The following is a 26,877-nucleotide window of genomic DNA, read 5'->3' on the forward strand; positions in this document are numbered from 1 at the left end:
TTTTTTCTAGTTAATTTGCTCCTGACAAATTAGTGCAAGAATTTACGCAGGAGCAAATCGTTGATTTCTTTTTTAATTGATTTTGTTTCAGAGATTGGGAGTGAAAGCCCTAAAAGGTTTGTGAAGAGATGCAAAATCCTCCCAAAATAAATTTCAATCGATATCAGTAAAGTACTCACCCAAGACCCAACCAGATATGCACCTCGCTAAATAGGAGCACCACAGTACTTGAGTTCTTTCAGGAGTACTTATAGGGACTGCTCTGGCGGTAGGTAGGATCTAATTCTTCTTCGTGAAGGTTCCAATAGCAACCAAGTTTCATTATTAGGAATAATGCAGCTTGTCGAAGATGCATCTTTCGGGTTAGGTTAGTCGTTAGTGTTAATATTCCTTATTGCAGAGCTCCGATGGTTCAGCTGGGCTGGGAAATTATCCTACAGACAACTGGCATTCCCCAGACCATGCACGTGCAGGCTCCGAAGGGATTGAGCGAAACCGCGTACTGGAAATTATATTAAACCGTTTCCGAATAATCCGTAGCGTTATATCTCCAGTCATCTCCCGTCGGCTTTCCGAACAGAAAACAAAGTTACATTTCGTATTTCGGGGCTCAAATTAAATTTTAACAGAGGCGCGTAATTGAATGGTGAACTGCGCTTTATACTTTCCCTGCATTCCACTTATTTTCTCGCCTGATGCTCAGACCGCAAGTGAATATTCCAGAGGATATTTCCGGTTTTCCATTATACGCCTTGGATGAGGGCTTTCGGGGATATTCTTCAGCGTCATCACGGAAAACTGTATGGATTATTCGAAGTTCATGTGCTGAATTTCGGTTGGTAATGGCATATATTGTATGTTATCCACGATCGGTTCATAAAATGATTAATTATTAGTGGGCTATTGATCAAACTTTATGGTCACACCAGTGACAAAGACTCTGAACATAAAGATATTGCTATATAAGGATCTATACAGCCTACATCGATTTAAGTAAAGCCTTCGACTCGGTGAATCGAAGAGCGCTATGGAAAATCATGGGACGCCTTGGAGTACCCGAAAAATTCTTAACAGTGTGTAAAAAGCCTTCATACCATCAACACCGCTAGAATACAGCATAATGGCTCTACAACCGACCATTTCTTAACCAACTCTGGAATAAAACAAGGCTGCGTGTTAGTGCCCTTAACCTGAAGCGCCTCAGAGCAAAAACCCGTTCAAAGTTTATCACGGAACTTCAATATGCAGACGACTGCGCACTTATGGCTAGCAGCCCAGAGGATCTACAGATAATGCTGGACACCTTTAAACATATATATGAAGCTTCAGGCCTTAGACTCAATATCGACAAAACCAAAATCCTAGTAAGTCCGCCAAAAAGCCTTCAAACACATATCAGCCTGGAGAGTGAAACCCCAGAACAGGTCGAGCAGTTCAAATACTTGGGAAGCTTCATAAATACTAGGGCTAACCTAGACACGGAAATACACAACCGTATCAATTCGGCATCACGGGCATTCTGGAAGCTAAAGGTCAGAGTGTTTCAAAATCACGACCTCAATCTGAAGACCAAGACAGCTGTTTACAAAGCAGTCGTCCTCCCAACGCTTCTTTACGGAAGCGAAAGCTGGACGCCCTACAGGCGACATATTAAACAGCTTGAACAAACGCAACAACGTCATCTAAGACAGATAATGCACATCAGATGGTTCCACAAAGTTTCGAATGCAGAAGTCTTGCAACGCACGTGTTGTACAACAATTGAGACTCAAGTAACCAGGGCCCGACTCAGATGGAGCGGCCACATTCTGAGGATGCAAGACACAAGACTCCCCAAAATAGCTCTGTATGGCGAATTGACAGAGGGAGCCCGGAAACCAGGAGGTCAGTATAAGCGGTTAGAGGATACACTACATCAATCCCTAAAAGCAGTTAATGCCAATCTTAACTGGGAACAACTAGCGTTAGACAGGTCACAGTGGAGGTCTTTGGTGCACAGTTATAATGGAGACTCGAGAAGAATACAGCGGCGGCCAGATCTGGTTTGTGACTATCCATACCCGGAGTGTGGAAGGATCTGTAGGTCACGGTTGGGTCTCTTCAGTCACAGGAGGACACACAGTCGCAATTAGCCCTAAGAAATTATAAGCCTGTTCTTTTTTTTATGTCTTTTTGAAGATTTATTCCCGGTAACGGGATACAGCAATGAATGAATGAATGAAAGCTATATATAGCAATATTGAAAAGTCAGAAATTGAGATATTGACTAGATAAATGACTACAGATACCTACTTATTATTCGAAATGAGGTGAGATATTTTAGAAATACATACCTAATTTGTTCACAATCGTGAATCAAGTGCAGTCAGTATTCCACTCTCAAATTATGGCTATCATTCATCGTAAGGAAGTCTACCCTCCATATTCACTTTGATGATTCAGCAAACTCAACTTTGTCTTGTCACTGATAAAGTATGAACACTCCTAGTTTGCTAATTTGGAGATGTTCGTGAATTTTTTCAACAATCTACCTAACCTAGTAGACAAATACCGAGGCTTCCAATTCTGCATACGTTTATTTTTATTCACCAATTTCATTCTAGGGCTAGGAGTTTTCCGAAGACAGGAAAGGGCCATTATTGATTTTATGTTTGGAATATTTTGGTGGTCTCTATTTCAGTCAATGATGATGCAAGTAATGATTGCATTAGGTACTGTTCAAGTCCTTCAGTGTGGAGGTTAATGTTTCTCAATTAGTTTAATTGAAATTTAGTGCAAGATATTCGATTCTCTTAGGTGCTATTCGGAAGAAATATACAGACAATAGGCAGTATTGTCCCTTCGTATAATCTAATTGCTGCCATTATGCTTTCGGGTAGGGGTTCTACCGTCCACTCTCCGTCAAATTTGAATTAACTCTCATTTGTGACCATCGGAGAATTTACGATTAGCCACGTAGAATTTACAAACCATATACTTAGGTACAGACTTTACAGGTCAGTCTGCTTCAAACAAAAACAGTTTTCTGTTAAAGATCTGTTAAATATTATTGAGAGTACAAATAAGTCAATCAAGCTGGCATTCCTGTTCATTCATTTTGTCCTAAAATAAATGCATTCTCAATATGTTTTACTTTACTGCTGAGTTGTGGGGCATATACTCATTGATAGGTTGATAGTTCTAATTCGGTTGGTTGTACTTATTTAATAATAGTGTCATATATTTAATGCAACGAAAATATATAATTGAAGACTCACGCATATATATAAATATTTATTTAAAGAACTTCACAACGTTTATTGAAGTTTATATAAGACTGGCACATTGAAATAATGTTTGTAAGAATACGAACTAAAACTAGTACAATTTTCCAAAATAATTACCCCAATGGTGGTAAAACATACTGTTCTCTCAATTTGAATTCAATAATAAAATCTACATTTTGATCAATCATCGAATTTAAAACTACATGCTGCCAATGAGGAGTTGTATGAAGTCGTTGCTTACACGGAACCTTGCCTACAAAAGTCCTACCGGCCTTCAGTTTGATGTGGAAAACCACCTCGAAATTTTCAATGCAGTTGAATGAGTTATCGAAATTTGTCGCGTAACATTGAACGAACTGCGCATGATATGGGAATGCGAACACTACAACGAAAATAATACCCAAATCTTTTATAATGAACCTTCTCTCTTCATTTTCAATGATCTTAATAACATTATCAGCTTTCAACTTAACCATCCTCTGATTGTTATGAGTATCCCTGAAATGCCGGAAGATATCTTCAGCCTCACCTCTCCAATAGCAATTCACTAAAGGACAATAATATTCGCGAAGACTACATTCAGTCAGGTGATGCTGCAAAAGTGGATATTTGCCTCTGAAGTTACAACCCCTACGTCTGAATTGGCACGGAAAGGTCATCAAGTTGTGGATGTTGTCGAATACGTAAATTCTGTACGGCGCAACTAAATCGCCACAAATTCGGCAAATTTTTGTGCCTACACAGAACGAGCATATGACATGTCCCTCCTTGCATTGGACGAATATAGGTTTGCTGTAGTCGCCACAATGAACACACATCATTCTTCTTAGGATGTGTTCGTACGTCTCTACGACTTCCTGGAAAAATTCGAGAAATCAATTTTGAAACTATCAATGACAACCATAGAGACTTATAAACACTATTTACCAAAAGTAATGATTTGAAACAATGTAACAGATGATGTCGTATGAGCATCAAACAATGAATTGGAAATATTCAGAGACTATTATCTTAAATTGACTTTCTATTCAGGAAAATTCATCTTAGCAATTACAAAAAGTAGTTTTTCATCAATTGATATAATTGATAAGAAATGAACTTTATTTCTGAGCCACAAACAGTACAATCTGGACACTGTCACTGGATTTACCTATACCTTTTTAAGGTTTATCTTATTCTTTTGAACTGAATGATGCTGAAGTAAAACAAAAACTTAATGATTGAGGAATAATAATGAGAAATATATCTGGATCTATTTTTAGTTTACCTTCTTTAGAACAGTATGGGAATTTAAAAATTAATGTAGTATACGTAGACCTGAAAATAATGCTCAATTTTTTTTTAGTAGTTGATTAGCAACAAAAGCCTCAGTCATTAATGCCAATATCTGAATAAAAACGTTTTATAAGACACAAGAACATGATGTAAATATAAACTTTGAAAGGCTACTTACTCTTGTCGGACTCATTATTTCAACACTTGATTGAAACGTCAATATTATTTGTTGTATTACTGATTTGAAACGTTATGATGTAGTGATTGTTTAATTGAAGATTTAGCCCATATGTGACGTTTCTTTTTGCATGACAATTCAACATGCGCTGATTATATTGTAGTTTGAATGAATAAATAAGATTATGTGTAGGTAGCCCAGGCTATACATTCTTTTTCTTCCAACTTACAATTTTGATTTGGAAAGGAAAAAGTTCAATATCATTATGAAATTTCAATATTTCCATCGAGCTAGATTCCGTTTCATTTGAAATATTGAACCAAAATAAATACATTGCCCCTAAAATGGTTATAAAATTCAAATATGATCCCTAAAAATAATTTTACCTCCTCAACCTCAACCAGTGAAAATCTAGAGAGAAATAGGACTTTTCCTAGCATACTCTCATGATGTTTTTCTATATTTTAACAGGCTTTTCCTGATTAACAAATCCCCCCATTAAAATCACGGTCGAGGAAACGGCAACAGGTGGTGCACCAGGTGCCCGTTGCCAAAATTCCATGCATTTCTGACCACAGCGACGGCGTGACACAAACTCACGTGTTTAGGTGCGACGCTGTCTGCCACATCGATTAGACGCCGCACATGCTAATGCCCAGTGCAGGATAGTTAGTTGTGCTTCTGTACGTCGTCCGTCGCATCCTTGGTCCTTCTGGTTTCGGTCCTGCGAAGCCAGGATCTCGCACCTTGAATTATGGTAAGTGCCCACAGTCTTGCTCTAGCATTGTCCTGCGCCGTTATGAACTTGGCCGTCCAATGACGATATACAATATGATATGGTAGCGGCGTTGCCGCATCTATCTAATATTTGGTCCTTCGAGCGGGATGAGACAAATCATAATTTTTTTTCAGTCATTGTTTTTTTTTAATAAGGATGTAATCATCGTGGTTTATCTTCACGCTTTGTTCAGATTACAATATAAATGCAAAATAATATTGCATTCTATAGGTTTATCATTATTTCCACTCGAATCGAAACTCATTCCGAAAGAACAACTCTAAGTTTTTTCTTGAAAAGTATTTCTTTGGTACTCCATATAGAATCATATACCGATATTACTGATAGGTGTTAATATGTAGGATAGATCCTTCAAATAAAGACAGAAGGATGAATAAGAGGCAGCAGCAAAATAGGGTGCAATTAGGGGTCCTGTCAGCACAAAAGAGGTTTTGTCTATCGTTGAGGTCATACTTATTCGAAAGGGATCTATAGATAGCCCTCATGGCCTAGGTAGCACATTCGCCTACCTGTCGAAAGATGGCGTACCCATCGCCAAATGATGTGGACACGCAAATTACATTTTTTTTCGGTTTGTGGCGTTTTTTGACCATTAGCTCTTCATCTGATATTGAAATGAAAACACCCACAGTCCAGATTGTTAAATTCAAATTGATGGAATATTTTCTCGAGAAAAATGGTTCGAATTGGCAGCATTGCCCCCTTATATATCAAACGCACGTGTATATTGATTGCTGCGCCGACAAACCGACGCTTCCTTATCTCCCCATTCGACGTCGTTTCTCTATATTATTTCATATTTCCATGCCATTGGCTTATGAGAAGACCCTTCCACCAATGAGAACCCCCTTATAATATTTCATAAAGCCGTTATGATTGGTGGGACATGCCGGAATTTCATAAATCGACGCCATATAGAACGACGGCAGGCGTCGCTGTTGAAATAGACGTCGACCTTGATGCGCGAAGTATTTTTAGACGACCTCTTGCTCCGGACTTGGTGGTGTGTTTTTTGGTTTTTAAATTGTTTGGGGTCTACTAAAAATACGCGATGCGGCATGAAAATAAACGATGAAGATGCTGAGATAATAAAATAAATGATGGAATGTTGCATCTGTTTGTAATAAGAGTTCATATTTTGTGGTTGTACGCGTAAATTAGACAAGGAGAGGATAATGAACTCGAACAAGATATTCCGAGAATATTCGAATGGCGACAGCTATGATGAAGCATTTGCTTAGTCTTTGGTTTTGATTTATATGCATGGGAGACCACCCATAAAATTTGTGCCTCTAGTCGTATGGCGAATAAGAGAAACCGTTTTGCAAAATTTTCTACTTCTTTCTTCTTTTTCACAACTTATGTTTGGCTTGTGATTTCCGAGACATTAACGTGTTTTCAGAATTTTTTGAAACATATGGCCGTCCAATATTAGTTTATGATATGAGTGTTTTCATTGACAGTGCTTTGAAGGCATTTATACAAGGTGTATTACAGTGTTCTTGATTTTCTGTTCTATTTCTGGTACTTTCATGATAGATAGTTGAAAATGTTGAAAAGACAAGGATTTTTGGTCCAGTAGTCTTGAAGATGCAACCAAATTTTGATATTTTGTCAAATTCGAAAATGTACCATAACATCTTTATTTTCAAATATATCTGAAAACGATAGAAACTTTCTACAGGCATTTTTTGATTTTTTCACTGGGAAATACGAACCTATATTTTTTTCATTGACTGAGGATGGAGAAAAAAACTCAAGCATCTCACGCGCGTATTTGGTATAGATTCGAAAAAACCATCAAATCTTTTAAATCCATTCAGGCTCCTTTTACTGAGGACAGCTCTATAGAATCCGCTCTGAAAATCGAGTAAAATACTACAAAGGTGCTACAGAGTTGTTCTTCTTCAAGTGTCAAGTCACATAAAATTCTTGTGGACATTAGAATTCATATAAGGGGTTCATTTGGGTGAAGCAAGGGCGCAGAATCGCCAAATTAGTTTTTCATAGGAGTGCGCCGTGCGACGTTTCGTTAACTTTTTATTTGAAATCAATCAAATTCACTAGTTTTCTTGTTTATTCTTAGCATCTCTGCAAATTCTGCCACGTCGAAGTTCCGAGTCCAACAGAGTTAAACAATATTTTATTCGATCATGTGCATATTAATCTATATATAGATATAATAAAAAATTTTAGGTTCTCCTAGCTGCTCAACTCTATAAGAACATCAATTCAAATTTTGGCTTACTTGGGAAAGTGTGCGCGGGTAAGTGTGCGCATAGATTCATTATATGGGCATTAGTTCAGTGAGGAATAAATTATGACATTGTTGATTTTCTTGGTTAAGATTCGATCAATACTGTCCTATTTGTTCAGAAAAATGGGAAGAGCCACCAACAGGGGAATGTATCAAGTGTTGTGTTCACTAGGAATGGTGGCACGAACAATAATGCAGTGCTTGTAAAAAGGCGCTTCTCTATTGACAATAAACAGCATTTCTCTAATATTGTAACATTTTGATGACATTATTTTGTAATTTGTTTTGATTGTGTGGTTCACTAAGCACTGCGTTCACTTACCCCGTGAGGGTGCGCACACTTACCCGCAATACGGGGCATGTGAACGCACTCCGACTTTCACTATTAAATTTTTTTTGCGGAAAAAAACCTTTTTGTTTGTTTGCTTTTTGATGTTTTTTTATAGATTAGAAAGTTCTCTATCTTATGAATATGTTTCAATTTTCCTAGCTTCAACATTTGAAACAGGGTATGTCTTGAAAAGCAATAGTGCGCACAGTTGCCCCGAATGACTATACTGAAGGTGAATTTTCTATTTCTGCGTGCTGGGTAGAAAATTCGACGGACCGACTAAACTTCAGTCAGAATCGTGAAGTTCTAATGAGTTCCTGCCTCACGTTCGAGGACCATTGAACTTTGAACAAGTCGAATGTGGACGTGAAGAAAAACGCTAAATCCCAATGTTGTTAAATAACTCGCCGGGAAATTGAAGAATTCTAGTAGATTTTTCTACGGTTCTTCTCCAGTTGGAAATCGTAATAAACGTAAGTAAACGTTGTCAAAAGCACTTAACATCCCGACCGTGCGCCGACCGTCCCTCAGGAATGCACAAAGCCAAAGAAAAATGGAGCGCTTTAGATGCGACGTCCGTCGGTCAAAGGAATTGTCCGAGATGGACTGGGATGCGATGTTGATATTGCATTTCTCATTCTTTTTAATGCAACAGGAGATTCGGAAGATAGTTTCGGACACCAGCAGGGTCGTAATGACTGTAATTCGACCCAGATCCTCGAAGAAATCTAGATTTATCATATGCATCACCATGGCTACGACACTTTCGCTGTTTTGTAATAAATTAGAAAAAAACCAAACTTGAAATAGCAGCTATCTTGAAGCCGACATTATGTGCTATTTTTCGACTTTTTTTGCTGAAGATTACCAATAAATCCGAAACGGGCAATCCAAGAGTCATAGAACTATATAAACTGCTCCACAACAGTTAGTTTATCGTATTCAATCGTTTTTGAAAGTATGTAATCTTCGAGAAAATCGCTGTAAAATCATTTAAAACCCAATAACAACTTGAATCGATCCAATAAAAATCAGTATGAGACATTTCGTCAATCTGGTCGCCTTTTTTCTGAAGTTTGGTTCTTTGCAAATGCTTTATGAATGTTCTTATTTTGAAATGGAGTCAGTTTATCAACGGCTTCGATTTGCAACGAGTTTTTTGAAAATGCCAAGACGTAAATTGACAAACGCTGAGGCTAATAGGGTTATCGGAATGCTACAGGGTGGTCTAACTCAGGTTCCAAAGTGTGATATCTCGACTTTGGAATAGGTTCAGGGAGACAGGTTCCGTGGTGGAAAGACCAAGGCTTGGTGAGCGACGAAAAACAACACCTGCTCAGGTTCGTTTCATCACCGTTTCGGCGAGAAGAAACCTTACATCTACGTGTAGAATGCTACGGAATACTCTTCAAAATGCAGATGGGATCCAAGTTTCCATCGAAACCATCAGACGACGTTTGAGAGAGGTGAATCTAGGTCTAGACGTCCATTAAGAGGAGTTCCATTAACACGTGACCATAAGCGTCAAAGACTGGAATGGGCAAGGCAACATATCAATTGGAACGATCAATGGCGTAGTGTCCTTTTCACTGATGAATCCAGATATGGACGATTTTCAGATTCTCGAAGAATAAGGGTATGGACAATCCCACGCATACCCCGTAATCGTCGCTATGTCCAAGAAGTCCATCCATTCCGAGGGGGTAGTGTTATGGTATGGGCCGGGATATGTTTCAACGGGTGCACAGATCTACACATTTGTCCTGGGAATATGAACGCCTTACACTATAGGGAGCATGTCATTGACAATGTTGTGCCAAATTTTCACGATGCTATTGGTGAAACTTTTCAATTTCTAGACAATAACGCTAGACCGCACCGTGCAGCCATAGTTGAGAATGCGCGCGAGGAGCTTGGTATTTCACATTTACCAATACCTCTGCATTCACCAGATTTGCATTGCATAGAACATGCATGGGATATGCTCCAAAGAAGATTAGATAATCATCAACCTACCCCAGAATCATTAAATGATCTGAGAGAGCTTCTGCAGCGTTTATGGAACCAAATTCCTCAAGAAATGTTCAACAACCTTGTGTGTAGTAGGTATGCAAAGAAGATGTCAAGCTGTTATTGATGCCCGTGGAGTCCATACATTGTATGGATAGTCTTAAAATGCTTGAATTCTCTAGGAATAAAATTTCTTTATTTTACTCGATTTTTCTTAACCTCTTCTTTCTTTCTTAACCACGCTGCAGACCTACAGGCTAAAATTAATTTGCAACTTGAAATCATATTAATATGAATTTTCATCACAAAAATCTTATCTTAACTATATTTTTTGCAATTTTAGTCAATATCCCTGACTCATGTGGAGCAGTCGAATTAAACATAGGGTGTTCCATTTAAAAAAAGGTGCATACCCAATAAAAATGCTGTCCAGATCTTCACGAAACACAGTCTTTGAGGACTTTGCAATATTTTTTGACAGCTCCTGTAGATTCTCATATAAGACATAGGGTCTCATTCTGCCTTAATCTAACATAGGAACGTTTCATACAATCAAACCTTGCAATTCGAATATAAGATTGTAGAAAGGCTAAGTACACAAGAAGAATATTGATATTCTATGCTTCAAGACAGTGCTTTGCTTTTTCTATAAGATTTCGTGGTCTTCTTTTGAATTCGATTTGTTCTGAGTTGAATGCTCATCGAATCTGCTTTTGCTTCAGGAAATCAGCTGAACGTCAAATAGCTACGTCTTTATCTGATGGGTGATGTCAATGTGCTCAAGTTCTAGCCGTATAAATCAAGAAACATGTCTTTAAAGCGGTCACTATCACGCTTACACTGCCCTTTTTTCTCATTTCAGAAGAAATAATGCCATGAACCCCACCACAGAGTAGTTTGGAGTGTAACAGTTTCATCAGAGACCTTTGGGTTAGTCTCTGACTATTACCGACAATTTTATTTGTTGTCAGCGCCTTCTCACCGAGAATATGATATCCCATAATGGCTGAATTTCTTCACCGAATCGAATTTTGTCTTCTTCGAGAAGGAAAACTTTCCCAGAACCCCCACATCGTAAAAGTCCAGCTCTGTCCGAAGGCCTGCTGCCCCTGGGAAACCGATGCGTGTGTGCATTGCCAAGTGTTTGCTCAAAGATGTTATTGATTTTCAAGTTGCGAGGGTTACGTGGGGGTGGGGGGCAGCGGACTTCATGTCCAGCAGCTAGCCGGGCTCCATCAGCGTGCTAAATTGAAATCTTTCAGATGCTGCGAGGAGAGCCGGACCTCTAAGGCTTTGTGTCATGTCTATCCCCCCCACCGTTCTGTAGATGGACCGTTCCATCTCTCTCCCCTCCGGCGGAGGCGGTGGAGGTGTTCAGTTCTGATTGTAGGGGGAAAATGAATTAAAATAGTAATTGATTTTGTGGCATCACTTAAAGAGTACACCGAACAGGTTTTTTGGGGGTAGCAGAAGGAATTCGAGAATAATTGAACGGGAACTGAAGAACGTTGTTTATTGGGGGATGAACAATCGTTGGGTCATCCGATACTAAGATCTAACATTTGATTGAATAGTTCTTCTCGACTTTTTTTCTCAAAGGGTGCGATTCACAAGTTTTGTGAGTGGTTTCCTCATTCAAAAATTACGCAAGTTTGTTGATATTTTTTCTAAATGTTGAAATAAGTATAGGTAAACTTTTTTCAAACGTGAGACAATTCGAAAAATTTATCTCCTGATTCGACCATGTGGTTTCGTTTAGGATATTGGCTCGTTCGACATTTACTAGGTAATGAAAATGGAAACTTAGGGTTGCCGAATTGTTCTCATTATTTTTTAGTAACTTACAAGATTTTATGAAATGGCTCATTTCCATACCAACTGACAAAAGATACTTAGGACACAAGGGTAAAACATAGAATAATACTTCAAAATATCATCAATAAAATTCGTCTAAATTATTCACGATGGGCAGCACAATCTTCTTGTTCGAACATACCAATAATCGTCGTAAAAATGGGATAAAATGGGGAACATCATAGCACTTTTTCAACATAAACACTTTCAAGAAACTGCCCTGATTTTCTACAATTTTTTTTATCCTAAATTGCACGATACAACAAGTATGATTCTCTCAAAAGTGACCTGATACATCTAATCCGATGAACTTGGTACTGAACCATTCATTGTCCATCAGCCATATGATTATGTTTTGTTTTGTTTTTGCGATGCCGGAGTCACCTTCCACAGTCCCGTACTTGAAATTCAATGAAATTTTGTCGAACTTCTAGGGGTTGGATCTCAGCCATCTTGGATATTTTATACAGACAATTTTTGGTTAAACGACTTATTTTGATGAGTTCTACCTTCTGTCAAAAAAGCCTCACCTTTGAAAACACCCTGTGTAAAGCTCTCTAATTGGATTATGTTCCTTCAACTGAATAGAATCATGTATCATAGAGTTACAATAGTTTTATCATGTCAGGACCGAAAGAAACTATCGAATCCAGTATCAATGGTTGATATGGCGTTTGATAGTTTGAGGCATGTTCAATTAATGAGGGCAATTTTCGTCGCCCATTTTCAAAATTTAAGGGTGTCCCTTTGATTCGAGGATCTTGTCGATTTTTCACCAGATTTGGCTCCATCCAACTATCATCTCTTTTCTCAACTGAAAAAAAGTTTAAAAGGTCGTAAATTTTCTTCCAACGAGGAAGTAATAAAAGCTGTGGAGGTCTGGTTTGCAGAGCAAGAAGAAACATTTTTTTTTGTCTAGAGACGTTGCAGGTTCGCTGTAACAAATTTATCCAATTAAGAGGAGAATATGTTGAGTAATAAAATATTTTGACATTGAAATTATGTTTGGTTCTACAGTAGGCTACGAATTTTTCAATATATCCTCGTATAGTTGGAAGATCCACAGATGTGTAGTTTCTTAGGGGTGGCACAGTTCATTATGAAAACTTAAAATGGCATATTTCTTTTTATCAGGGCTTATTCGGAAAAAATAGCATAGAAAAAACGTGTTTCTTTTGACCTCCAGGATCTACTGTTGAAATATTTGAATGAGTCAAAGACTGACCCTGTATATGCCTCCCCAAAACGACGAAGAAGAGGAACAGTTCGGCAACAGCTCAATCATGATCTCGTCCGCTTCCAGAGAGCAAAAGAGAGCGCAGCCACCTACCCCTTGCATACCATCCAGCAGGAAAATCCAAATATTTATGCTGCCCACCTACTTGCCCCTTCCAATATCTCGGAAATTCTTCCGCTATCCATCGAAATCCTCCCCTCCCAGCATCCGCGGGTCCATTTCGTGTCCAGCTCACCCCCGACGTGCGCATTTCGCGGGAGAGAAGTCGGGGGCGCAAAAATTCGATATTAATATAGAGAAGTCGGCCTGGTGAGGAGAACCGCCACCGGCTACGGGGAGGAGTGAAGGAGTCCGCATTGCGTCACGTGGGCCAATCAGGAGACGTCTGACCCCGCGAGCTATGAATATGATGGATTTATGGATGTAATAAGCGGAGGCGTCTTCATTGGACGGACGCCAAAAAAGACGCCGCCGCCACATCCTTCGTGTTCGGTTCCGGCCGCTGGGGGCAGAGGACCCTCAGTTTCCATATACTGACCAATGGACGCTCCTGCTGGACGAAACGTTGCACAACTGAATTAGTAAAAAGAGGTAGCAAAAAATTTTAAATTCCCAAATATCTACTAGTGAAACCTGGTTAATTTAACAAATCTGGTGAATAAGGGGGGTGTTTTAGTAATTCAAACCATAAATGACGAATTTCTTGCATGGCAACATGAGATTTGTGTGCAGGGGCGTTGTCCTGCGAAAACAAAACACCTTTGGATAGCTTTCCGCGTCTTTTTTCTTTAATTTTTTCCCGTAGAGTGGTCAGTAATGTCGAATAGTAATCTCCGGTTATTGTTCTACCCTTATCCAAAAAATCAATCATGATTACTCCATGGCACTCCCAAAAAACTGAAGCAAGAACTTTTCCAGCAGATTTTTGGACACGAAACTTCTTAGGTCTTGGAAAACCAGAGTGTCGTGATTCTATCGATTGTTGCTTTGTTTCTGGATTGTAGAAATGTACCCAAGTCTCATCCATAGTGACAATTCGGTTTAAGAGGTCTACATCGTTTTCAAATCGAGCACAGATCGAACGCGGTGCTTCTATCCTTGCGCGCTTTTGGACAACATTCAAACATTTGGGGATCCATTTTGCAGCAATTTTTCTCATGTCCAAATTGACGAGAACTATATGATGAACGCGTGCTTATGAAATATTGAGTGCTTCAGATATCTGTTTTAGCCCAATTCGTCGATCTGATAAAATCATGTCATGAACTGCAGCGATATTTTCGGGGACTGAAACAGAAACTGGCTTTCCCGATCGGTCATCATCTTCAATTGAAAATTCATCTCTTTTGAAGCTTGCAGGCCAATTTTTCACGGTCGCATACCAAGGACATTGATCAACAAGGGTATTAAGCATATCTTCGTAAATCTGCTTACCTCTTAACCCTTTTAAATACCTTTTCACAATTTCGGTGGACATCTTCTTTCTTTTAATTTATTGCGTAACTCTGGTTTACTTTTTTGACCTCAAACTTCACACTGTCACTTCTAAGGAGTAATTGTTCGTTGCTATGATAACGCAATATTTTTTTATGCATGGAACTGGTCTAGTCTAACTAGATATCAATACATCCTCGTATACTTACCAGGCTGGTTTTTGTATCATATCGTTTGTTCCCACAAAAAATGAGTAGGCGTGTTCTCTAGCTACAAGTATGCACAGAAGTGTGAAAATACGTTAGTAGATTGTTGTCGGGTAAGGAATACCCGAAGACCTAGAGGTAGAGCTACAGGACGTGTCAGGTCACTTCCTTAGCCTGTGACGTTTTTCTTCCTCGAAAAAGCCCATGTCCAAATCATGATATCAACTGAAAATTACAGACCCTAAGGAACTCAAAGGGCCCTTCACCACCTACCTGCCTCTCCACAGCCCCAGTAATGAATAATTACATGATATTTTCGATTTCCACGTTAATCGTCAAGCGCAGTACGAAAAAAAGCCTTATCGCATCGTTCGTACCAAATCCACATATCTACATAGTTTCAAAACGAAAAAAAAAAATTTTGGTCATAGGAAATGTCATTCCCCGGACCTTCTCGAATATCTCAATGCATGAATTTTCCGCTGAGAACCCAAAACTTTTCTCATTCCCTATCTCTAATTCCCAAACTGTCGCGGATAACTTCATGCAGCAGGAATCTATTAACGTTGTTCCGGAAAAACTCGGACAATCGCATTTCTCGGTATGGCGGACGAAAAATAAGAATCGCGACCAAAACTTGCCATTCGGCATTCTCGTATTTCTCAGCTATGTGTGCAGTCTGGATTGGATTATTCAAGACAGCCGGCGATATGTGTCCGCAGATTCTTGGCTCAAATCTCGCATCCCCACCGTCCCTCCCCCTGGAGCCGTTCCTTTATTTACCTTTGGACGTTTTCTTCACTCCAGAAACCTCCGGCGAAACGAACTAAGGACCAACTTTCAGGGATTTCTGGGGCTTCTGATAAAAGTTTTAAGATGGACAAGAGGCAGACTTCCCGCTGTCCGAGGAGAATGGACTCATCCAATAAGCGTATATATTTTTCGGGATGGGGCACGTGATGTAATTATGGCATTAGGGTGTGGGTGGAATGTGCTTTCGGATCTTTAGGTGGCAGAATTCTCGGACGTAACCGGCAAGTCATTCCGACGATGTTTCTCAAGAATTAAAAATCCTGAGAAAGATGGGTTCAGTTAAAAATTCGTCAAGACCGAACGGTTGCGCCGAGATGGATTAAATTCTCAGATTTATTACAAGAAGAGTTTCTCTTTAAGAATATGTATCACATTTCCATCTACGGTTACTTTTATTGAAGGATAAATGACTCGAAAGCTGACCTTCGAAAAATCTTGAAAAAGATGGGTTCAGTTAAAAATTCGTCAAGACCGAACGGTTGCACCTAGATGGATGAAATTCTCAGATTCATTACAAAAAGAGTTGGTCTTTTGGAATATGTATCACATTTCTATCTACGGTTACTTTTATCGAAAGATAAAGCTCTCGCAAGCTGACCTTCCAAAAATCTTGAAAAAACTGGGTTCAGTTAAAAATTCGTCAAGACCGAACGGTTTCAAGTAGATGAATGAAATTTTTAGATTTATTACATGAAGAGTTGCTCTTTCAGAATATGTATCACATTTCTATCTACGGTTACTTTTTTCGAGAGATTAACCTCTCGCAATCTGACCTTCGAAAAATCCTGAAAAAGCTGGGTTCAGTTAAAAATTCGTCAAGACCGAACGGTTTCAAGTAGATGAATGAAATTTTTAGATTTATTACAAGAAGAGTTGCTCTTTCAGAATATGTATCACATTTCTATCTACGGTTACTTTTATCGAGAGATAAACCTCTCGCAAGCTGACCTTCGAAAAATCCTGAAAAAGCTAGGTTCAGTTAAAAATTCGTCAAGACCGAACGGTTTCAAGTAGATGGATGAAATTCTCAGATTTATTATAACAAGGGTTGCTTTTTCAGAATATGTATCACATTTTTATCTAATGTTACTTTTATTGAGGGTGAACCTCTCGCAAGCTGACCTTCGAAAAATCCTGAAAAAGCTGGGTTCAGTTAAAAATTTGTCAAGACCGAACGGTTGTACCGAGATGGATGAAATTCTCAGATTTATTACAAGAAGAGTTGCTCTTTCAGAATAGGTATCACATTTTTATCTACGGTTAATTTTATTGAGAGATAAACCTCTCGAAAGCTTACCTTCGAAAAATCCTGAAAAAGCTGGGTTCAGTTAAAAATTCGTCAAGACCGAACGGTTCCACCTAGATGGATGAAATTCTCAGATTTATAACAAGAAGAGTTGCTCTTTCAGAGTAGGTATCACATTTTTATCTACGGTTAATTTTATTGAGAGATAAACCTCTCGAAAGCTTACCTTCGAAAAATCCTGAAAAAGCTGGGTTCAGTTAAAAATTCGTCAAGACCGAACGGTTGCACCTAGATGGATGAAATTCTCAGATTTATTACAAGAAGAGTTGCTCTTTCAGAGTAGGTATCACATTTTTATCTACGGTTAATTTTATTGAGAGATAAACCTCTCGAAAGCTTACCTTCGAAAAATCCTGAAAAAGCTGGGTTCAGTTAAAAATTCGTCAAGACCGAACGGTTGCACCTAGATGGATGAAATTCTCAGATTTATTACAAGAAGAGTTGCTCTTTCAGAATATGTATCACATTTCTATCTACGGTCACTTTTATCGAGAGATAAACCTCTCACAAGCTGACCTTCGAAAAATCCTGAATAAGCTGGGTTCAGTTAAAAATTCGTTAAGACCGAACGGTTTTGCCGAGATGGATGAAATTCTCAGATTTATTACAAGAAGAGTAATGGTGAAATGGTACCCAAAAGAAGGCATAAGCTGATGTATATAAGGCCAAGCACTATCGGAAATACTTATCTCTAGAGATAAATCTCAAGCTAGTGGCGTACCACTAACGCTATCATCAGGGTGAAGGTCAGTAGCTGAAGCAGTAGGGGTAGGTCCATAAGTGTACCTTTTACAGGGTATGAAGGGCGAGAAAATGCATTCCTGTTGATTTCTCCAACGGGTTGGCGTTTCTGCGCTCATTCCATGACAGTCAGAGCAGAATATCGTCCAACAATTAATATATTTCATTCCTACTGAGCATAAATGCGAAGTTTAAGTTTTCACTTTCACATATCTTATTCCAATCGACGTCACGTCCAGAAGTAGACGTCCAGCTAAACGAAACAACAATGGCCATTCTCCAAGTGACACGCAATAAACGTCTCTTGAGGAAAAATGACCTCGAGCCCCAACTGCCCGACGAAGGTTTCCATTTTCCATGAACGAAAACTGTATTTTCTGGAATAATAAATAACGTTATTTCACTGACCATCTGCCATTCTCCACTCCACTTCCTAGGGCGCGTTCAGGGAGGCAGGTGGGGCTCCGGGCCCCCGCTATTGTATATATTTCTTCCTCTTCCTCGCCCCCGGCCTGGCGTTCGGAAGAAAAGCACTTTCATAAATCTGGCGCGAGATATATGTGCTCACAATTTCCGGGATCCGGCCATTAAGCTACGACCGGAGCGAGGGCATGGAGCTGCATGGACCGCCATTTCCCCAGTCTTTATTTGCTCTTTGATTTTGCGTATATAATATTCGATGCTTCTTACATACGGCAACAATGGAATTCGGGATTTCAGACGACAATTTCTCAGGAAAAATTTCTTCAGAAGAAAAGCTGTCTTTCTGTGGTACTCACCACTTCACTTTTTAAAAGCAGTCAGTCATTGAATAATTTTCATAAGTTTTTGTTACTAGAAAGGTGTCAGGTTGGCACAAAAGAAATGTTCCATTTCAATGGACGAGTTCAGAAACGTTTGCCAAAGTTGTAAATCATAGAAAAAACTCTTTCAATGGAAACGCATTTTTTCAAAATTATATTTGTGCCTTTCGGTTGCTTTCATCATTTTACAATCCTTGGAATGTCCCCGGCTCTCAAATCCAAGTGATATAAGGGAACATTTATATTGAATTTTCAAGGCTTTGACATTATTCAGGCGTTTTTTTCTTGTTTCGTGGTTACATTTATGGTTTCATCCACAGACTAATAATTTATTTACTATTGGACTATGGTTTCATCACAGAGCCTCAACTACTAAGTGTTCTGTGATGAAACCATAGTCTAATAATGAATAAATTAGTAGTCTATGGATGAAACCATAAATAAAATGCACGAAACACGAAAAAAACGCCTGAATAATGTCAAAACTCACCTTGGAAATTCAATATGAATTTTCTTCTATATCACTTTGATTTGAGAGCCGAAGACATTCCAAGGATTGTGAAACGACGAAAGCGAACGAAAGGCACAAATATAATTTTGAAAAAATGCGTTTCCATTGAAAGAGTTTTTTCTCGATCCTGAACTCGTTCATTTCTTTTCAAATTGTGCGAGCTTGCAGAGTGGGATTTTCAAAGTAAATTATCTTGGCCTGAACTTGAAGAATTCAAAGAGTAAATTAAGGGTTTGCAAAGGGTAGTCCCGAACTTTAGGGGTCAGTGTTGAGATCAATGAAGACGATGACGTCTTGGTATGCAGATGATCCAGTCAATGAAGCAATAAGACGCGTTTTTGAACCAGTGAAGGAATATCTCCCAAGAAGATATTCATGAAATTTATTGACACAAATTTATGCTATTCTATTGTGTTTAGTGAGGAGCGAGAAAAATGAAGAGGTGCATGATCGAAAAACGAATCAGCATGATACAAGGTGTCAATATAAGATAATTTTTCCATCTATAGCTATGTTGTGTTGAAATTATCCAGTATATTTTGTCGCTGTTGAAAGTTGAAACATAATCTGCCTGATATATTTTGAGAGAGCATTTATGACATAAATTATTCAATATCTACACAAAAAATTTTTAGGTCTCCAATCTAACTTTTTGTGATAAAAATTTAGATTCTCTGGGCAATGAAAAAATCAAGACCCATACATTTTCTCCAATCTATGATATGTGTCAAAAATGTGAGTAAAAAAAGTCCTGAGCAATTTTCAGAAACAATATTGTGACTGCTGATCATCGTTTCTCTTACAATTATTTGAAAGACCTATTTCATTTCAGAACTAGATTCTTCCCTTGTATGAATTTCTGATGACTTTCAAGAATCATACAAACCTACAGCTTTTCATGCTTAGGCGATAAAAAAGTCGTCTGCATCCCTGGCGGGGATCGAACCCACGACCTTTGGATTAGAAGTCCAACGCGCTATCCGCTGCGCCACAGGGACGTTACATGTACAGTGTGTCTCATAAAACTCGGCTTATATCAGTATGAGAGTATCTTAAAGAAGATTCAAATCGATATTTTATTTCGGAAGGTGAATAATAGATTATTGATATAAACAATTCCACGAATTTTTTGAAAAATTTCATTAAATCAGGTGGAAGCAGCCTGCTTTCAAATATATCAGTTTGGTCATGAATATAAACCACTACAGTTTTAATATGGCATCAAGTCGTGATATTTCCTCAAACTCTTCTTCATTATTTTCAAATTCATGGCGTTTTTTGCATAATGACGTAGTATAACAATACCCAGGATTGGCACAAATTAAAGTTAGTCATCCCCTAGTACCTAAAGCCATGAACATTGAAGTGACATTTCCAAGGGTATGAATAATATACGATATTTACAACATCTGTGCGAAACTGCAAGAGGCAGAGCCTGGGATTAATATTGCTCTTTCCTGAAACTCGGAAACACTCTTCACAACAACAACCAAAGTCTGTTTCGAACTGCCCGGCAATAAGTAAGAAAGAAACGAAAGATATGACACGTGAAGTAGGTTTCCGGGGGAAAAACCCATTATTTCTGCGGAATTCGAGCTGACCAGCGGTCAGTTCCCCTCTAATGATCCCTTTCTAGTTATTGCTTAATCTCCCGGCTCAGCCTGTAATAACATACGCGAATTGAACATAGAATATGTCATTAAGGGCATTCCCGTTTCATGTTGTCAATGACATATTCCTGTAGTTTATGGCTGTTGTTATAGCAGTCCTGACGTTCAATAAGATTAATTGGCCTATTCCATATAATGGTCGAATTTGAAATATCTACCATTTTGGAATGAATGGTAATATTGATAGTTGTTGACGAGCGTTTCGCGTTATGTGGGAATTGTTAGATTTCGCTGGGAGCAGATATGTCAGCAGAAAGTTACCGTTTGTCAGGAGGAAATGCGACCATAAATCTAGATATTAGCTGGCAATCTGACGAAGACATGGTCTGAATCAATAACTTCAGGAACTATAATCGATCCATGATGGTTTGTCAGGAAATAATACCTAACATAAACTGATTCATCATAGCGATATATTTTAACTAAAATTTCACAAATGAAGAAATGAAAAATGTCTGTGAAATTCGAATATTTGATTACTTTCGCTGAATGCAACTCTGTTCAAAAGGTCCACAGATATGTAGTGTCATTGATGTTATTCTGAAGGAAATTTTGTTTTTCCAGAGGTGGCTATATCTTTTTGTCTCGGCTTCATCGTTTTATCTGACCTCAAGAATCTATAAATCTATACTGAATTGACAAGGTGAATTTTTGATTCCTACGAACATTTCAACAGTAGATTATTGAGGTTAAAAGAAACTCTTTTTTCCTATACCATTTTTTCCGATTCGGCCCTAATAAAAAGATATAGCCGTTTTAAGTTTTCATAATGAGCTGTGCCACCCCTGGAAGAATAGAATTAACTTCAGAATAACTAGCTAAATCTGTGACACTTCACATCTGTTATTTTTATGGTACATGATGGTTATAAAGCCTGTATCTTTTGAACCGAGCCCATTCTAAAAAAAATGGCAAGAGAAAAATATGTTTCTTTTGACCTCAAGAATCTACAGTAAAAATAAAGACTCGCCCTGTATGTATAAGTCGAAGACTGTATAGATATTATGCATGAGGAAGTCTACATTATTATGTATTGTTACTATTATTTTTTGCTGTTGTATCGTGTTATATTTTTTGTCTTCTATAATCTGCCCTTTCAAAATCATGTAAATTTAGTGCTTGATGAAAAATATTTGTTATAAAATATAAGTATAAAATGGAAGTTAAAAAAATCATCATTCTTCTGCAATTATCACATAGTATGAACAAATTGGCAGCCATTTTTTTCTCCCCTAGATTTTCTCGATACGATTTTGATGTGGTAGGTTGGACCATTGAGCATTCATAAACAACTACTCAACGAGTATACTCTGCTTAGAGCATCAAAATTTTTGTTGCATCCCTGGTGGGGATCGAACCCACGACCTTTGGATTAGAAGTCCAACGCGCTATCCGCTGCGCCACAGGGACGGTACTATTTGATGAACAGACTGTACACTATACACTATTAAGTTTAAGATGGCATGATCAGAAGAATCTAGTGAGGAAACATCTCAAAACGTAGCTCTACATATATGCAGCAATGAAAAAAATTTTAAACTGAATGGTGTCTTATTTTTTATTTTGTGTAATTACCACTGCGTAGTGAAATAATAAAGAATTCATCCCATTATATCAGTTTCTTTTATACCTATCACATATACATTCTAAAGAACAAAATATGGTTTATCCAAATTCCCTCAACGAAATGTTTCGATGAAGCAACGTTACGAAGGGTAAATCACAAAGAAACATCCTGTATCTTCCGAATTGAGTAATTTCCCCAAATGCGTCCCTGATCCCATGAATGATTGAGTATTTATATTCCTCTAGACAAAGTGAAAAGTGAACGGGACCGTAAGATAATTTCGTTTTTCCGAGTCTCGAGATTGCTTGTGATTTTCCATTTTACTCTGGGAAAATTAATTTCAGAATTGGAAATGTAATCAAGAGAGATGAGATGTAAATATTTTAATTCCGAGAAGTCCTGGATTGCTGAAGTACAATTCACAAAGAGGCTACACTTGTCTCCCTCTACCCCGTGCCGTCTGCCTTTGAAAAACGAATCGATATGCAAACGACTTTGATAAGTTTTTCAATTTAATAACTTTCGTTCTTTATGGAAATTAGGGAATGTCTCTTAATTCAATTCCCCGGAACGCGTTCTTCCTCCGGTTTCAATTTGAAATAATAGTGGATGGGGAAATATTTGGCGTTTGGAGAATTTCTGAATGATCGAGATTGTCGAGGAAAGTTTTGTATTGTTCGGAATTACTCGGGATTTGGCGATTTACCTAGAATATGTCCAGCAGATCTTCTGTTCCATTCAAGTTTCACTTCAAGTCACTACGTAATGAAATTTCACAAAATTCTCCACAAATTTTTTACACTAATGAAGAATGATTATATATTATAAAACATTTCTATTTATCTGTGCACTAAACACGCGAAAATACAGTCTTTTCACTTTCAGATAGTGATAATCATCGAATAAATCTGTGATTGAAACTCGTTAATATGATTTTATTGGTCATAGATCGAATGGCGGTACGTCATTATTGGCTGAATTTTTTAGATTCTGGATGTATGGTTATTCTTTCTGTGATTTTCACGAAATATTTGCTTTCCATCTGGAATTATGACAATTTCTACAATGCAGTTTCTTATTTTACATTAATCAGTGAAAAGTAGTATACCGTGTTTTCATAGAATTGTTATTCGTCAAACAATTTCATCTGAAAGCACCGAAATAAGGTATCCTTCAGATAGGAAATTATTTGACAGATAGTTATTGACACTGAATAAAATTTATTCAAAGGTGAAAGTACCGGACCTTTTATTATTGATATAACTCATTGTACGACAAAAATCTACCTACAAAATCAAACTGTTATCTTTTTGATCCAGTGGCAGTGTATATATTATTTATAATCAGGAAAAAATTAACAAAAAAAAATACCACTTTCCTTGAATTTTTCAATTATTTTCGATTTGTCTCGAAATACCTTTATCTATACCTGAATTCCACCCCTAGATTTACACCTGGGTCAGGTCTTTTATGAGTAGTGGTAAAACACAGCCATTCTGAGGCATCAAAAACTTTTGGCTGCATCCCTGGCGGGGATCGAACCCACGACCTTTGGATTAGAAGTCCAACGCGCTATCCGCTGCGCCACAGGGACGTTATATATACAGGGTGTCTCATGAAACTCGGTCCCTATTGATCTCCCATGGTGAATATAATACGAATCGACTAGATATTCGTTTATTTACCACTGAAGACAATCATTTTATTAAAATTTACTCCCTACTATACAATTTTCTGGTTATCCATTGGGACAAACGATATTTGGTAGAAAGCTGAATCGAGTTTTCTAGGCCTGCCATTCCCACTGCAACATCGCGATTTAGACCCACAATAATGGCGTCTCCCAAAAACCTCAATGTTCCACCCAATAATCGAATCCGGAATCGAACGCAAAGCTATAGCTATAGATTATTTCGAGGAAAAAACATTAAACCGATATTGCTTTGTGCATATAAATATTCGAAAGGCGAAGAATGATATTTACGATCTCGGCAGTCTAGATTCGAAATTAATGCTCTCATAAATAACTTACACGTTATTGATTTGAATGTGTACACGATATTGGAAACGCAGTTACCTCGGAATAGAACGGTTTTCTATTCAAATATTATCTTTTGGAATAAACGTAATGTGAGCCGGGGCAATCTAGGGAACGAGGATGGACTGGGTTTTATTCCTGCCCGGATCGTAAGAGAAATTCGGAGGAAATATCGCCTTTAATTTTAGAGATTTCCACGGTTCAGAAAAATATCGAACCGGTGGAAATTTTTCAAGATGTGTTGTTATTTAGGCTCGTAATAAAAGTTTCACAGTTATAAGTTCCTCAAGAATGAATTTTCAAATCCTTTTTAATTCGGAATCTATGGGAAATTTTATACAGGATTGGAGTAAGCAAAGATGGAGACATTGCTAGTCCTTCATTCATTATTGTCACTGACACCGTGAGCATATTTGGTCTGTGATTATAACCATTAACACTTGTTAAAGGTTATTCGACAGTAGTTATTTCTTGTGTTAAACTTTATCTGAAATTCTTCGAGGATTCAAAATACATCCTTTTCTGTATAGAAGACTACTTATACCTTATACAATAAACCTTTTACTGCCTTTGGGAAAGTGTGATGTACTGTACACTTGTAACAGTTTTCTGCTCCATTCCCCTCGTTGTCCATTAACATCTGCCAATGATGATGGATTAACACGTATCTTGAGTGAATAGTTGGAAGGACATGATGAAAATATAGCGATGTTCATCGATATGCTCGTAAGTTATAGAATAAATATCCTATACACTTTGTGTTTGATGAATAATCAGTATGGGACCCCCAGTATCGACGTTCACCTTCAAAATAGTCATTATACAATAATTTGACCGAAATATTTAATATTTAGTGAATATAAATTTTTAATTTTTCAATGATTTGTTTTGATGTGACTGTTTGCGATTTTTTTACATGGGAAAATGGTTTCAATTTTGTACATTCAAAAATAGAATTCATTGATAAAATAGCTTTTTCCAATCCCATGCGAAAGATACTAGACCGACACAAAATATCCAAAATATGGCATTTTTCCTTCTGTCCTTCACTGACTCGATCTGAGAAAATTGTTGTATTCTTTTCACAGAGGCCCAGAAACCTGATAAATCTACAAATTTTCACTTCCGTCCTTCAGTTTCGAAGTCAATGAGAAGAAAATCAAAATTACAACCTAGTAATATAGTTTCTTGTCCAATAATTCAGTCTAGGTTACATAGGTTCAATTTGAGGACAAATAGATCCTTCAGGCATTCGCGATTGGGTAGGGAGCAAAGGGCAAACATAAATGTAGAGCCTCCACCCAATATTGAACCTTGATTTCAAGGTGTCTGTCACAGAAGGAACCTCTTTAAATCCTGTATATTCTCCACCAGATAGAATCTTTATTTTGTAAATTTATCTACTATGTTCTCGCTCTAAAGCAGTCGTGCCATTGTTGACATTTCAGACAGGTGAAAACTAGTGAAAAGTATGTAGACACCTAAAAAAAGTCTACGGGAGTTGCATCTCATCGATAGAGTAAACACTGTCCCAGCTCTACAAAAATAGTTTTCCATTATAGAGAAAGGAGGAGAGATTTCATTTGCAGTTTCCAAAAACTTCCGGAAGTTGATTATCACTCCAATTCACGGGATGGAAAGATGGCCGGCCAGAGTGATGAAGAAATGTGAGCATCGTGAAAATAAAACGAGAGTAGCAGGAACTTCCATATCCAGGTGTTTGCCGACGGTTCTCGAACAAACTTTTGTTTCTGTTATTTGCACTTTTATCAAGAAAGTTGAGTCCGTGGATGTGCCCGAAGCGGTATTATCTGGAGGAAGAACATCAAAGTTTGATAAGTTTCCGCCTTGGAGGGGGGGGGGGAGAGATAGGGTCCGGCCAGCGGTCATTTTTCTCTCTACGTTTCAATCTACGCAGTTTTTCCGTTTCCTTTGTTTCAGGGCCTTCCTCGGGAAAAATATTCGTATCGATTCGTCATGTTTCCCTTCCATTTGGGAGGTCCATGTAGGCAGGAAATGAGACATAGGGAAATGGATGGGGAAAGGATTATCTTGGATCTAGTAGGTCTGAGGATGAGAATTCGAAATGGCTAATATCGTGAAAATTCCCAGGAATTTGAAATAATAGAAACATTTTCAGTTTCTGGTGAGGATATATTGAAAAATTCTTGGCCTACTATAGAACCGAACAAAATTTCAAGGACAAAATATTTTATTACTCAACGTTTTATCCTCTTGATTTATTACATTTACATTACATTTATTACATCGAACCTGTAACGTCTCTAGATCTTTCAAAAAATGTTTCTTCTTGCTCTGCAAACCAGACCTCCACAGCTTTTATTACCTCCTCGTTGGAAGAGAATTTACAACCTTCACACTTTTTTTAGGGGTGTGTTCTAGTAATTCAAACCCTAAATCACGAATTTCTTGCATGGCAACATGAGATTTGTGTGCAGGAGTAAAATTTTACATATTTTAGCTCAACAATCGAGCCCTGAAAAATAGTAACCTATAGATGGATCTTCTGAGCATCAGGAAAAAAAATACGTAACAAAAGATGTTAATTTCCAAGCACACT

At 38.0% G+C, this 26,877-nt stretch overlaps 1 protein-coding gene and 3 non-coding genes across 4 annotated transcripts; all 4 read right to left on the reverse strand.

Moving 5' to 3' along the window:
* Positions 1 to 3,260: 3,260 nt before the first annotated feature.
* Positions 3,261 to 4,873, reverse strand: LOC123311247 (probable E3 ubiquitin-protein ligase sinah). The gene is made up of 2 exons (XM_044895097.1): positions 4,720 to 4,873; positions 3,261 to 4,123 (listed from the first exon to the last, which is right to left on the reverse strand). The coding sequence occupies exons 1-2, from the start codon at positions 4,732 to 4,734 to the stop codon at positions 3,380 to 3,382; spliced, it is 759 nt and encodes a 252-aa protein (XP_044751032.1). The 5' UTR covers positions 4,735 to 4,873; the 3' UTR covers positions 3,261 to 3,379.
* A 15,073-nt stretch (positions 4,874 to 19,946) lies between these two features.
* Positions 19,947 to 20,019, reverse strand: Trnar-ucu. The gene has a single exon. It is a non-coding gene; the product is annotated as a tRNA-Arg (tRNA).
* Positions 20,020 to 22,028: 2,009 nt separating this feature from the next.
* Positions 22,029 to 22,101, reverse strand: Trnar-ucu. Its single transcript has one exon. It is a non-coding gene; the product is annotated as a tRNA-Arg (tRNA).
* Positions 22,102 to 23,779: 1,678 nt separating this feature from the next.
* On the reverse strand, positions 23,780 to 23,852 carry Trnar-ucu. The gene has a single exon. It is a non-coding gene; the product is annotated as a tRNA-Arg (tRNA).
* Between the last annotated feature and the right edge of the window lie 3,025 nt (positions 23,853 to 26,877).

This window comes from Coccinella septempunctata, chromosome 4 (assembly GCF_907165205.1).
Source record: "Coccinella septempunctata chromosome 4, icCocSept1.1, whole genome shotgun sequence".
NCBI lineage: Eukaryota > Metazoa > Arthropoda > Insecta > Coleoptera > Coccinellidae > Coccinella > Coccinella septempunctata.